This window comes from Paroedura picta, unplaced genomic scaffold (genome assembly GCF_049243985.1).
Source record: "Paroedura picta isolate Pp20150507F unplaced genomic scaffold, Ppicta_v3.0 Ppicta_v3_sca21, whole genome shotgun sequence".
Lineage (NCBI taxonomy): Eukaryota > Metazoa > Chordata > Lepidosauria > Squamata > Gekkonidae > Paroedura > Paroedura picta.
In genome coordinates, this window is record NW_027518618.1 from 2,171,151 (window position 1) to 2,185,228 (window position 14,078).

The window sequence follows — 14,078 nt, forward strand, 5'->3', positions numbered from 1 at the left end:
TTCCCCCAAAATATGATACCGGTTTTTCTAGCCTACAGAAGTCAGGAGAAGGACAACCGCAGGAAATGTTGGGAAGTCTGGGTCCTTTCAGGTTATAAAGGAGAGAGATTTATAAAATGATGATGATGCACAGGGAGAATAGAGCTAACAAAGAAACTGTGCTCCTTGTTCCCAAAGACTAGGAATTCAGGGCATCCAGTGAAGTTCATGGGCAGAAGGCTCAGGACAGACAAAAGGAAATACTGCTTTACACAGAGAGGGAATAACATGTGGAATTCGCTGCCAGAAGATGTTGTGATGGCCACAGGAAGACACAGCCTGAGAAGGAGATTAACAAGATTCCTGGAGGATAAACCTTTCAGTGGCTGCTAGCCATGGTGCCTGAGGGGAATTCAGGCCTTTGAATCCCAGAGTCAGGGAAAGGCCTCGGACTCTCTGCTCTGTGGCTGGCCCTGCAGAGGAACTGGCTGGCCCCTGGGTGAGACGGGAGGCTGGACGGGATGGGCCCTCCCTGGTCTGACCCAGCAGGGCTCTCCTGATGTCCTTAGGAAGGCCTCGGCCTCCCTGCCCTGTGGCTGGCCCTGCATAGGAACTGGCTGGCCCCTGGGTGAGACGGGAGGCTGGACTGGATGGGCCCTCCCTGGTCTGACCCAGCAGAGCTCCCCTGATGTCCTTAGGAAGGCCTCGGCCTCCCTGCCCTGTGGCTGGCCCTGCATAGGAACTGGCTGGCCCCTGGGTGAGACGGGAGGCTGGACTGGATGGGCCCTCCCTGGTCTGACCCAGCAGGGCTCCCCTGATGTCCTTAGGAAGGCCTCGGCCTCCCTGCCCTGTGGCTGGCCCTCCAGAGGAACTGGCTGGCCCCTGGGTGAGACGGGAGGCTGGACTGGATGGGCCCTTCCTGGTCTGACCCAGCAGGGCTCTCCTGATGTCCTTAGGAAGGCCTCGGCCTCCCTGCCCTGTGGCTGGCCCTCCAGAGGAACTGGCTGGCCCCTGGGTGAGACAGGAGGCTGGACTGGATGGGCCCTCCCTGGTCTGACCCAGCAGGGCTCCCCTGATTTCCTTAGGAAGGCCTCGGCCTCCCTGCCCTGTGGCTGGCCCTCCAGAGGAACTGGCTGGCCCCTGGGTGAGACGGGAGGCTGGACTGGAGGGACCCCTGGTCTGACCCAGCAGGGCTCCCCTGATGTCCTTAGGAAGGCCTCGGCCTCCCTGCCCTGTGGCTGCCCTCCAGAGGAACTGGCTGGCCCCTGGGTGAGACGGGAGGCTGGACTGGATGGGCCCTCTCTGGTTTGACCCAGCAGGGCTCCCCTGATGTCCTTAGGAAGGCCTCGGCCTCTCTGCCCTGCGGCTGGCCCTGCAGAGGAACTGGCTGGCCCCTGGGTGAGACAGGAGGCTGGACTGGATGGGCCCTCTCTGGTTTGACCCAGCAGGGCTCCCCTGATGTCCTTAGGAAGGCCTCGGCCTCTCTGCCCTGCGGCTGGCCCTGCAGAGGAACTGGCTGGCCCCTGGGTGAGACAGGAGGCTGGACTGGATGGGCCCTCCCTGGTCTGACCCAGCAGGGCTCCCCTGATTTCCTTAGGAAGGCCTCGGCCTCCCTGCCCTGTGGCTGGCCCTGCAGAGGAACTGGCTGGCCCCTGGGTGAGACAGGAGGCTGGACTGGATGGGCCCTCTCTGGTTTGACCCAGCAGGGCTCCCCTGATGTCCTTAGGAAGGCCTCGGCCTCTCTGCCCTGCGGCTGGCCCTGCAGAGGAACTGGCTGGCCCCTGGGTGAGACAGGAGGCTGGACTGGATGGGCCCTCCCTGGTCTGACCCAGCAGGGCTCCCCTGATGTCCTTAGGAAGGCCTCAGCCTCCCTGCCCTGTGGCTGGTTCACCAGGGGAACTTTTAGTAAATATATTGGCCACTGACTGAGACAAGATCTGGGACCAGATGAATCCTCACTGCTCTTATGTTCATATCTTGCCTTCCTCCTGGCCCACATGAGCATTTGTGCCAACGTTTGGGGTGAACAAGTGTGAACAGTGGCTGCCCCCCTGGGTGTAGGGCTTGGGGGTATGGGCATGGCCCCCTGATGATGGAGCCAGTGTGGGCTGTGTTAAACGTACTCCCCTTATTGAGACAGAGGACAGTCAACTAGGGATAGCTCAAGGGCGACCTGGGAAGCAGCAGCCAATCATGGTCACATGCCGAGTGTAGCAATGGCCAAGGATGTCTCAGCATTGAAGAGCTGAGAAATCAATTATGGATTCAGTTTGGGAACCGTTTTGAAAGGGGGGGGGTTCTTGGCAGGGCTTTTCCTCTGGCCTGTTTCTCTGTAGGAATTCTGCCTGCCAGGTATCGCTGCCATCTCTTCCTGTCCATCTATCACAGGAGTGGCCAAACTATAACTCTCCAGATGACCATGGACTACCATTTCCATAAGCCTCTGCCATATGCTGGCAGGGGCTCATGGCAATTGTAGTCCATTGACATCTGGAGAGCTACAGTTTGGCCATCCCAGATCTATCAAATTGTTTTCGTACCTTCCCTCCAAGGAGCTTGCTCCTCTGCTGCTCCTCCTTTTCTGCTCACAACACTCCAGTGAGGTAGGCTAGGCTGAGAGAGAGAGAGCACCAAGGTCACTGGATGGGCCACCAGATTACAGTCGCTCTCCCTGGTCTGAGAAACTGATGGTTGAGGCATGTTAGTTCCTCATCTTTTTGGAAAATGGCACACTCTGCATATGCTCAGAGGTGCCCTATTGCATGGGATCAATTGTCTCTGCTCCTCAACACCGCTCCAGCCTCAAACCCTGACATTCTTTCAGAGGGGAAGGAATTTGGAAATAGGGATCCCAAGTTTCATTCATGCTGTAATGTTTTTATACTCACCAGAATGGGAACCCTTAGCGCAGGGGTAGTCAAACTGCGGCCCTCCAGATGTCCATGGACTACAATTCCCATGAGCCCCTGCCAGCGAACGCTGGCAGGGGCTCAAGGAAATTGTAGTCCATGGACATCTGGAGGGCCGCAGTTTGACTACCCCTTAGCGGGTAGAAAGATGACCTCAACATGTTTAAAATATCTGTCTATCGTCTATTGGTCTGTGTGTGGATATCTAAATAATGATAAAAGCTTTCTGTTGTGATCATCGTGGAGCCCGGCTTTCTTCTCTGCTATAGACGGGAAACGAAGATTGACTTTTCCAAGGCTGCTCCCAATCTGGCTGAGATTTGAATTCGCACCTCCCAGCTCTTTTCTGTGCTGTTGCAAAGAACTTGATGGAAATTTGAGTGATTTTTGTTGTTTTTTTCCAGGACGGTTTCTTCCTCTGGATTTGCTCTGAGATTTTAATTATAACTCCGGCAAGGGAGTCGGGGATAATTGAGCCACATTTGTGTCATAGTTTATGCTAATATTTTTGTGCAATTAGTGGCATTTTAGCGAGACTCTTCTATTTCTGTGTTTGTGCGCTCAGATTCTCAGTGCTGCCTTGGTGGAGTTTTCGGCCTGTGCCTTCTCGTCTTTCTTCCTCCTCTTGGGTTAGAAATTGGGCTTTCTTTTTTTGTACAGAGCTTCTGCTAAAGAAGGAGGGAGAGCTGCATGTCTCACCCCAGGAGTGAGTAGTCTTTCTCCCCTTCTCTGTCCCACTCAGATGCTGAGAGGGATCTTTGCATGGGGCATTTCTCCAAAATACCTCTGAGCGCACCTACCCGTCCACATGTGACGTCTAACCGAAGGTGGAATTCTGGAGGACTCAAAAGAATTGCACACAACCGTCAGTCGTCTTAGTGGGGTTCTATGGCTTCTGTTTTTGAACATTTCATGTTGCCTTCCGGCCTGCTGATTGGTAGAACTCAGAATCACAGATTCATAGAGTTGGGAGGGGCCATAGAGGCCATCTAGTCCACCCCCTGCTCAACGCAGGATCAGCCCAAAGCATCCTAAAGCATCCAAGAAAAGTGTGTATCCAACCTTTGCTTAGGCAGCATATTCCACTGCTGAACTACTCTGACTGTGAAAAAATTTCACAATCTCTCCGAGCGACATGCTGTACGTTGGTGGCCACCAGTAAAGTGATTTTTCTGGAGAAAATTGCTGGCTGTGACCAAAGAGGGAGGGGGGCGTCTGGCCCTTATCAGTTGCTGCGTGGGGCATAGAGAGCCTTGTTGCCAATGTTATGTGCACATGCCCCTCTGGCCAAGATTGTACTTCAGCTGCTGTTGGGTGTTCCTGACACTGAATTGCTTCCCTGACCACTGAGGTCAAACTCTCAGAAAGACACCAGGGAAGCCAAGAAACATCCTCAGAGCAGGAGATCCAACAGGACGAGCACCACCTCTGATAAGACTCAGAGTCTTGTGGCCATTCCTACAGCGCTGCCATGCGCATAGAAACTGAGAAATCGGCTGGGCACCAGTGCTGTGTGCAGAGTTCCCTGACATCTCCCAGTTCAAATGACAGGTGAGGGGAGCCGGGCCTTATCTGAGCCCGGGAAGTGAATGGTCCGACCCTTAACAGGGCAGGTCTGCATGTTGAAGGCCTCGATGCATGAAGTGGGTTACATGGTCTCCCTCAATTTAAAGGACAAGGTCGGTACCTCAGCCGAATCCGGAAACAACTTTCTGGGTTCAGTATAGCCCCTATACCAGTCCAGGATCCTGTCGGAATATTTTTGGCCAACAGCCATTTGCAACCAGTCTTCAAGGGGAGTCCCACATACAACATGTGGCAGCAGTCCAGCCTTGTTGTTGTTGTTGTTGTTAGGTGCGAAGTGGTGACTGACCCATCGCGACCCCACGGACAATGATCCTCCAGGCCTTCCTGTCCTCCACCATTCCCCGGAGTCCATTTAAGTTTGCACCGACTGCTTCAGTGGCTCCATCCAGCCACCTCATTCTCTGTCGTCCCCTTCTTCTTTTGCCCTCGATCGCTCCCAGCATTAGACTGTTCTCCAGGGAGTCCTTCCTTCTCATGAGGTGGCCAAAGTATTTGAGTTTCATCTTCAGGATCTGGCCTTCTAAGGAGCAGTCAGGGCTGATCTCCTCTAGGACTGACCGGTTTGTTCGCCTTGCAGTCCAAGGGACTCGCAAGAGTCTTCTCCAGCACCAGAGTTCAAAAGCCTCAATTCTTTGATGCTTGGCCTTCCTTATGGTCCAACTTTCGCAGCCATACATTGCAACTGGGAATACCATAGCCTTGACTAAACGCACTTTTGTTGGCAGGGTGATGTCTCTGCTTTTTAGGATGCTGTCTAGATTTGCCATAGCTTTCCTCCCCAGGAGCAAGCGTCTTTTAATTTCTTTGCTGCAGTCCCCACCTGCAGTGATCTTGGAGCCCAGGAAAATGTGACCAAAGTGTAATTGAGGAGAAGAGAGGGTTCCGCTGGGGGTCTGGATGAAGCAGGGTGAGGCCCTCCCAGCCGGCTGCCTGAGAATGCAGGAGCTGCTTCCAGGAGGGAGGTAGAGCCCTCATGCATCGCATAGCCTGCAGGGAGCCCCCTGTGGCCATTCCCCCCCCCCTCCCGTCCTTATCCTCACTGAGCATCACGGTTTTTGTCCTTCGTCCAGCCTGTTCAGTGGGCCTGCCGACCCCTGGCCTTGCAGTTTCCTCTGGGTGCTGAGAGCGCCACATGTCGAGCCTTCCAAAGAGGTCAGAGGCATTGGATTTGACCCCGTGGCAGGCAGGCAGGCGGGCAGGCAGGCAGGCATTCCTCAGGACTCTCCTTGCGGAGCTGAGCTGGGGCCTCCGAGCCCACAAAACATACCCTCTGCAGGTGGGACTGAAATCTCCGAGGGGAGCAGAGATCTCCACCTCCCAGTTTTCCCCAAAGGATGCTTTGGCTGACGAGAGGATTGGGGAGGGGTCCGTGTCTCACCCTTATCTCTCCCCCCCCAAAGGATGGGTACCAGGGGTGGATTAGTTAGGCTTAACATGTTTTTGCCGCATCTTGGTTGACTGTGTTAATTATGTTTATGTATTTTGTGCTTTTATTGTATGGGGTTTTTATCGGGGGTTTCATCTGCTGTAACTCGCCTCTAGCCTCCGGGGAGAGGCGAGTAACAAATCTAATAATAATAATAATAATAATAATAATAATAATAATTGGCCGAGCCTCTGCTTGGCATGCAGAAGGTCCCATTTCAATCTCCACCATCTTCAGTCAAAAGGACCAGGCAGGAGAGGGTGGGAGAGACCTCTGCCTGAGACCCAGGAGAGCTGTGAAGTGGGGCTGTAACTCTAAGGAAGAATCTCTGCTTGGCCTGCAGAAGGTCCCAGGTTCAATCCCCGGCATCTCCAGTTAAAAGGAGCAGGCAGGAGGAGATGGGGAAGATTTCTGCCTGAGACTCTGCAGAGTCTGAGAAGACAGACCTTTGGTGGGCTGTGTTTGTGTGATCCAAAGGGACATCATCCCTGACCTGGGTGTTTTATGTGAAGAAGTGACCGGTGACTCAAAAGCTCCTCTCCTGCCACTCATTTCATAAGAAGGTGGTCTTGGAACCTGGCTCTTTTCTACTGGGGGATTCAGTGTCATCTTATAATTTCTCAGTTGGAGAAGATTTGGTGGTGGAGAGCAGATGGAAAGTTTCACCCGAATTCTGGGCGGCCCCTCAAGGGATCTTCATGGCAAGAGAAATTCATAGGCCCTGCGTGGCAACCCTGGACTTCCTTGGTGTCTCCCAGCCGAGGACTAACCTGGGAGGACCCTGCAGTCCTGGCAGGAGATCCAGGGATGGCATTTTCCAGGCCTGGCTTCTTTATGAGACGCCCTCCCCTGGGCCCTTTCTTGGAGCATCCGCCACCGAGCCAGGGAGGCAAAGGTCAGGTGGCTTGGGTGACTGGCCCAGCCACGCGAGGGTCACGGCCACGCCAAGACCTGAATAGAGTGGCAGGGGCCAGCTCTGGCGGGAGGTCGCTGTGAGAGCAGGATCCAAAGTGGATGCGGGAGGTTTCATCTGCAAAGCGTTTGACAAACAAGTCACAGCCTGTTTGCAAAGGGCTCCCCTGGATGCTAAGAAGGGCCGGGAGGTGTTCAGCCGCACGTGAATCGGATCGGAACAATTCTTCTGGATGATGTGGAGCCGATGGAGAGCTGGTGGCAAAGGCCGTTTGATTCACAGCCTCCAGGGACCCTCTTCAGGGGGCATAAATCTTCCGTCAGCCGTGCCTCTATTTTGCGTCCTTTGAACGCAACTTGTCGGTTTCATTTGAAGCGACCGTAGGCACCGGTAGGAAGGCCCTTCTGAGGTTAGGAGAAGTCTGCAGGAGAGAGTGTAGAAATGACCCACTAAGGTTGCTTTATCCTTTTTAGCTCCCCAGAATCACAACGCATTGAATGCTGGTCACTGGTCACCCCCTTGGCTGCACAGCTGCCCTCGACCCATCCATGGGTCCAAGCTGGTGTCTTAGGGACTGGAAACTTGGATGCTGATTTTTAAAAGGGTAAATTGGAAAATGAGTTCATATGCACAGAGCTCGAATTCCTCCCTCGCAGCGTGATGTTGTGGAGCTCAGCGAGAGCCCAGCGGGAGAGATTCTGGCAGAAAGAGGAGGAGCAGGCGGAAGGCTTGAAGGGCGTGGAGCGTGAATGAAGCCCCCTCCCCTCCCCTCCCCTCCCCTCCCCTCCTATGTCCTGCCTGCCACCTGCATTGACATTTGTTTGCTCAGAAGGCTTTGGCCGGGCCCTTATTAAACCTGCTCTTTGCCATGTGCAAACCTGACCTGGCGCATCTCAGTCACAGCTTCTGCCGGCCTTCCAGCGCACGGGCTCTTCCAGCTACCGATCACCTGACCTCTTGCAACCGGCCTTCCAGACTCAAGTGCTGGGGGGTGGGGGGGAGGCGGCAAGAGAGAGAGAGAGAGAGAGAAAGAGAAAGAGAGAGAAAGAGAGGGGGGGTATATTTTCCTTCCTTCCTTCCTTCCCTCCTCCGGCATGAAGGATTCTAGGGCTGAGCCTGGGTTCAAATGGCAGCAGGGCATCCCCATCCCTTTTTTATCCTGTTCAGCCACACTTTGTGAGCGGGAGTGAAATCTGGCTGCAAAAGGCATCGAAAGCAAATTGGAAGTGTGTCCTTCGGGGTGCATGAAAGGGTGTGGGATTGTCGTGGCTTCCTCAGTCGGGGTGGAGATGCCTGGGGTCCAGGGCGGTGATACCTGCTGGGGCGGGCGGGCGGGGGGGGGGGGGTCCTGCTTGGCTCTCTGGCCTCTTTTGTACCCCGGCTTCTTCTGACTTCTGCTCAGGGGAATTTGAAATTGGCCGCAGGGCATTGGGTGTGAAAGATGAGAGAAGCTGCACGGCCTGCAGAAGGGTCTGGGGAGGGGGTGCAGGTGACGGATGCGCTCCCCTCCCACTGCCCCCCTTGTCAGACCAAAGAGAGCACCGTCTGGGAGCTGAAAGGCCTCCAGCTGCCTGTGAGGTCTCCCTCCCCCACAGAGCGCCTCGGGCAATCCAGTTTGTGGGTATTCCCCTGCCAAGAGAGCCACCTCACCTGTTCTAGCGAATGGACAGCGTTGTGGATGTATTGCAAAAATGTTGTGCGTCTTGGGGGGGAGGACTGTGGGTCAGGGTCGGAGCATCCGCAGGGCACGTAGAGGGTCCCGGGCTCAGTTCCCGGCTTCTCCGGTTAAAAGGACCAGGCAGGAGGGGATGGGAAAGGACTTTTTGCAAGCGCAGAATCGGCACATCCATAATGAGCACACCACGTGCCCTCTGGCCTCAAGGTCAGGGGCTGGAGGGGTACAGCGGTGGGACCACTGCACCAGGGAGATGTCCCCCATCTTCTCCCTTTTTGGGGAGCAGCTGCCAGCTTGAGCAGACAATACTCGGAGTAGAGAATGCATCACCCAAGGAATCTCCCGTTGAAAGGACCAGGCAGGAGGGGATGGGAGAGACCTCAGCCTGAGACCCTGGAGAGGTGCTGCCAAGTAGCCAATACTGACTTGGAGGGACAAATGGTTTGATTTGATATATGGTAGGTTTGTGTGTGGTATGCGGAAGGTCCCCGGTTCAATCCCCGGCGTCTCCAGTTCAAAGGAGCAGGAGGAGGGGATGGGAAAGACCTCGGCCTGACTCGATAATACCAGCCGTGAGAGGCTAAGAGTCTGACTGGGGATAGGACAGGTGCATGTGTGTGTTGTGAGGGCCCCCTCCCACCTTTCCAACTTCAGCATCCCCCCCCCCCGAAAGCAAGATAAACAGGGCAGAAAGCAAGATAAACAGAGGCTAGAGAGCCATCTGACGGAGAGGCTGATTCTGTGAAGGCTCAAGGGGGTGGCAGGTGACAGTGGAGGAGCGATGAGGTTGTGAGTGTCCTGCATATGCAGGGGGTTGGACTAGATGACTCAGGAGGTCCCTTCCAACTCTAGGATTCTAGGATTCTGAGGTCAGGAAAATGGTGACTTGGGGGGGAAGTGTGGTGCCCTAGCCCTGGACCTGCCCCATGATCCCGATCCTTGCTGTCCCTCTTCTGCTCTCATTCCCTCCAAGTGGGAATCTTCCGGGAATGGTGGCTCTTTTAGGGGAGCCAGAGAAAAGCTGCGTTCTCTCTGAGGGCTCTCTGAGGGCAGTTTTGAAGGAGCTCCTTTAGAGAAGGGAATTGGGCCGGAAACAAGGGAGTCAAGGACCAGCTTTACGAGCCTCTTTTCCCCCTTGCAGGAGACTGGGGTCTTCTTTGAAGGCGGCCGGTGATCCGCCACCCCTCTGAGGCGGGCCCAGGGTCGCATGCTTCCGGCGCCAAGAATGGCAGCTCTCTACAGCAGCGAAGTGAAGTGCGTCAGCGTCGAGTGGGACTTCTTGCAGGGCTTGTTGGTGAAGAATCAGCCCATGCCCTGGTAAGATGGCGCCCTCTCCGGCCTCCCAGAGGGTGGGGATGCATGCGGGGGTGGAATGACTGGACTGGGGAGGGTCTCTGCAGGGGAGAAGCTTTTCCAAACCCCCTCCCGTTGGGCTTTTGCACCCAGATACTTCCAGATTTTGGCAAATCTTGATGGTTGTACTTCTTCAGCGCGCATGGAGCTGCACCCAGACTGGCAAAAATAAGAGCTGATTTGGATGAGTTAATGAGCTGACATAGCTGAAGCACACAGACTGCCTGCAAGCTCCATGTCCCTGGGAAGAGCAGTTAGATCCCCACGGCCTTCAGGTGTGTGTCCGAAGGTCTGAATTTCGGGTTACGGGGAGATTTCTCCCCACTGCTATCCCTCACCCCCCCCAGAGGGTTGAGAGTGTTTGTGGTTAACAGCAGCAGGCTAGAGTTTGATTCCCCACTCCTCCTCCACATCCAGCCAGCTGAGTGACCTTGGGTGATCAGCTCAGTTCTCTTAGAGCTGTTCGCGCAGAGCAGTTCTCTTTGGGCTCTCTCAGCCACACCTACCTCTGGATATCTGTTGTGGGGAGAGAAAGGGAAAGGTGTTTTTCAGCTGCTTTGGGAAAGCAGGCTATAAAGAGCTGGTTCTTCAGAACCTGACTATGATCGTAGCACAGCCCGCCAAGCTATTTCCCAACTGTTGCAGGCATGTGAGCATCGTTCTTTCCAGGGAGATGTGACCGAGCTCTTTGCACTCTGACCTATGAGTATTTAGGGGGATTGCCCAATCGCCCTGCACACCCATTGTGCCTGCTTGGCTACCTATTTTATATTATTCTGTGCTTCCAGTGTGTAACTTCGCCGTACGATGAATACATAAAGTTTCTGCCACACCTGATTTCTCCCCTGTCTCCCCTGGCCCGTGTCTCCAGCCTGCAGGCCCTGCGCAAGGAGAAATCCCGCAACGCGGCCCGCTCTCGGCGGGGCAAGGAGAACTTTGAGTTCTACGAGCTGGCCAAAATGCTGCCGTTGCCCGGGGCCATCACCAGTCAGCTGGACAAGGCCTCCATCGTCCGGCTCACCATCAGTTACCTCAAGATGAGAGATTTTGCCAGTCACGGAGACCCGCCCTGGACCCCACGGGCAGAAGGGCCCTCCCCGGGCACAAAAAGTGAGTGGGGCCCCGTGCAGACACAGAGCACGCCACGGAAGTACGAGCGCTCGAGGCGGCTGTGTGGGAGGGTGCGCGTGGTGGTCAGGGCGCCCCGCTAGGCCCTGGGGCAGCCAGGTTCAGATCCCACACTTGGCTGTGGATGTCTGGCTGGTAACCGTGCCCCAGCACGTTCTCTTGGCCTAGCCTACCTCACAAGGGGGTGGTTGTGAGAGTTAAGCGTGGTGGGAAAATGGTATGAGAAGTCACCTTGAGTCTGAGCAGTGAGAAAAGCATGATGATGATGATGATGATGATGATGATGATTCTGGGGTTTAGGGGGCTGGCTGCAGAAGAACCCCACTGTCACACCTCCTGGGCTGCTGTTGTTTTAAAAGAGGCTGAAATTTTGTCACAACAGCCTAGATTTTGCACCACTGAAGTCAGAATTCTTCCTCCGGTGTCTGTCAGACAGTCGCATTGAAATAACAGCTTTCGCATACTTTCTCTTGCTGCCCTGGGTGAGGGGAGGGGCCGGGAAGAAATGTGAATCTTTGAACACCCCCCACCCCACCCTGTTCCTCTTGGCCTTCAGCAGGCCCCCTACTACACTAGTGAGGAAAAAATTGGGGTTTGGGGGGTTACATTTTTTTTTAAATTGGATTTTCAAAGGAAATTTCATTTTTGGTAAATATTTTTGCAAATCTGCAATCCTGTGTGTACAGTGACAATCACAGCAACTGGGGAGTCCTTTTCCAGCAGCCAGGAAGTTGGGACAGATCTCAGACGGGTCCCCAATCTTTTCGAGCCTGCGTGGATCTCTGGAATTCTCCCGGGGGGGGGGGGGTAGCTGCAAAATGGCCACCGTGGGAGGCGGGGCCAGCCACACCCACCCACACGTAGAGGAGACCCAAGCGGAGGGGGGAAAAAGGCAAATTTCAAAGAAATCTTCTCTGAAAGCGTGAGAGAATAAAAGCGACACTTCTGTGCACTTCAATCTGTATAAGCAGTCAGATTTCCTCCCCGTTTTTTCAAGCCCTCGGAGGGACACCCTCCCTAAAAGATCTTGTGCCCACCCGCTTCTTTATCCCCCCCCCTCCCCACTTTGGTCCTTTCTTTCTCCCTCTTGCTGCCCCCTCCCCGGGAAAAGGCCCGGCCTCCGCTCCATCCCGAGGCACACACAGGCACCGGCAGTCGCCCAGATAAAATAGCATTGATTAGCCATGCAATAAATCACCATTTAAATAATGCCGCTCCAAAACTGTGTAATTAAATAAATTAACTGCCTTGGAAGAATACAGGCTTGCAGCAATTTCTGATTACTATCATTACCCGCGGGGTAATTATCAGCCCAATAACGAGTGTTTCGCGAAATAGGGATAAACATCTGCCTATTGTGTTTGGGGAGGGGGGGAGCCGGGAAGCGGGGCGAGGCCTGGTCCATCCCCCCCCCCCCCAGATTCCAGCACAGAGAAAAGGACTGTCTTGCAAGGGGGTTTGCCCCATCCTTCGTCCCCCCCCCCTCCAGCTTGGAAGAGGAGCCAAAATCTGCGGATTCTATTAATGACCGGCTTTTGGGAAAGTGGCTGAGAACTTTCTGCATCGTTGTCGTTCAGGGTTTTCCTTTCCATTGTGTGCCTGCAGCTGCGTCCTCCGGGGCTGGGGTGGGGGGACGTTTAAAAATAGAGGGCCGCTTGGGGGGGGGCCGAGGGGTCAGAACAGGGCGGGATTGGTGGGGGTGGGCAGAAATTCAGATGCCTGCGTTAGCTGGCCGGGAGGGGGGTGTTGGGGGTGTCCGTACAAGCTGGTGTTTTGCAGTGAGGACTACCCACTTGAATTGCGAATGAGCGGCTGGAGAGGAGGGTTGAAAGCTTTGGGTTGGAAAACACCTGGAGGTTCTTGGGGTGGGGCCTGTGGGAGGGACGGACCTCAGCATAGTATAAGTCAGGGGTAGTCAAACTGCGGCCCTCCAGATGTCCATGGACTACAATTCCCAGGAGCCCCCTGCCAGCGAACGCTGGCAGGGGGCTCCTGGGAATTGTAGTCCATGGGCATCTGGAGGGCCGCAGTTTGACTACCCCTGGTATAAGTCAAACTGCAGCATTCGCTGGCAGGGGCTCATGGGAACTGTAGTCCATGGGCATCTGGAGGGCTGCAGTTTGACTACCCCCGGTATAAGACTTTCAAGATCTGTTTCCAAAGCAGCTGTTTTCTCCAGGGGAAGAAGAAGAAGAGTTGGTTCTTATATGCCGCTTTTCCCTACCCGAAGGAGGCTCAAAGCGGCTTACAGTCACCTTCCCATTCCTCTCCCCACAACAGACACCAGACAAGGGATCTCTAGAGATCAGTTTTAATAGCGGGAGAGCTCCAGGCACCGCCTGGGGGTTGGCAGCCCTCACAGAGAGGCTTATTACGAATTGTGCAGCAACAGACTGTTCAATCACAGCCGGGGGGGGGGGGGAAAGGAAGCGTGCCTTTACGCAGTTTGTCGTTAATTTGTGGAACTCAGTTGTGACAAGAGATGGCCGTTGGGTAGATTTGTGGCTCAGGGGCAAAGCTTCTACTTGTCATGCAGGAATGTCCCAGGTTCAATCCCCGGCAGCATCTCCAGTTAAAAGGACCAGGCAGGAGGGGATGTGCAACAGTCTGAGTAGGCAATACCAACATCGAGAATCCGGTATGGTCTCTCCAGCTGAAGTTCCTCCTGGCCTTTGGAGCTCACAGGGAAGCCTTGAGCCTGATGTCCTGCTTGGCCTAGCCTAACTTACAGGGTTCTCGCAAGGATCAAGAGAGGGGGAGAGGAGTGGATCCTTTCTCCTGCCTCTTCAGAATGGATTTCCGTGCTGATGGCTGATCTCCAGCCCCAGACCTTGGCAGCCCGGCCCAGCGGAGTTGTGAGCTCAGAGACCCAACGTAGCTCATTGTCCTCTCAAGTTTCTAGTCCTCATTACAGAACTCGATGCCGTGGAAGGAAGGGAAGGATCAAAATATGTCTGACTTCTCACTTTTTTTTGGTAAAATTGAGACTGGCATTGCAGGAATTTCCGTACCAGAGCTAAGCATTGGCAGTGCTTCCTGCTAGAACAGAACCTTTGATCCCCTTCCCCCCTCCTCCTCCAGAGGAGACCGCTGGCCAGCAATTTCCCC

The 14,078-nt window shown here is 54.7% G+C and overlaps 1 protein-coding gene across 9 annotated transcripts in view; it reads left to right on the forward strand.

Annotated features, from left to right (window-relative positions):
- Window positions 1–14,078, forward strand: part of NPAS1 (neuronal PAS domain protein 1) — an 82,790-nt gene that overhangs the window by 5,839 nt on the left and 62,873 nt on the right. For 6 of the 9 annotated variants that reach the window (XM_077318694.1, XM_077318695.1, XM_077318692.1 and 3 more), the window contains 2 exons: window positions 9,631–9,806; window positions 10,714–10,952. In XM_077318694.1, the coding sequence (XP_077174809.1) occupies window positions 9,697–9,806; window positions 10,714–10,952 (349 nt within the window). In that variant the 5' untranslated portion in view covers window positions 9,631–9,696. Of the gene's footprint in view, window positions 1–7,221; window positions 7,419–8,852; window positions 8,948–9,630; window positions 9,807–9,935; window positions 10,118–10,713; window positions 10,953–14,078 lie in introns of those variants that run through there. The other 3 variants (XM_077318697.1, XM_077318689.1, XM_077318693.1) reach the window with 3 other exon arrangements.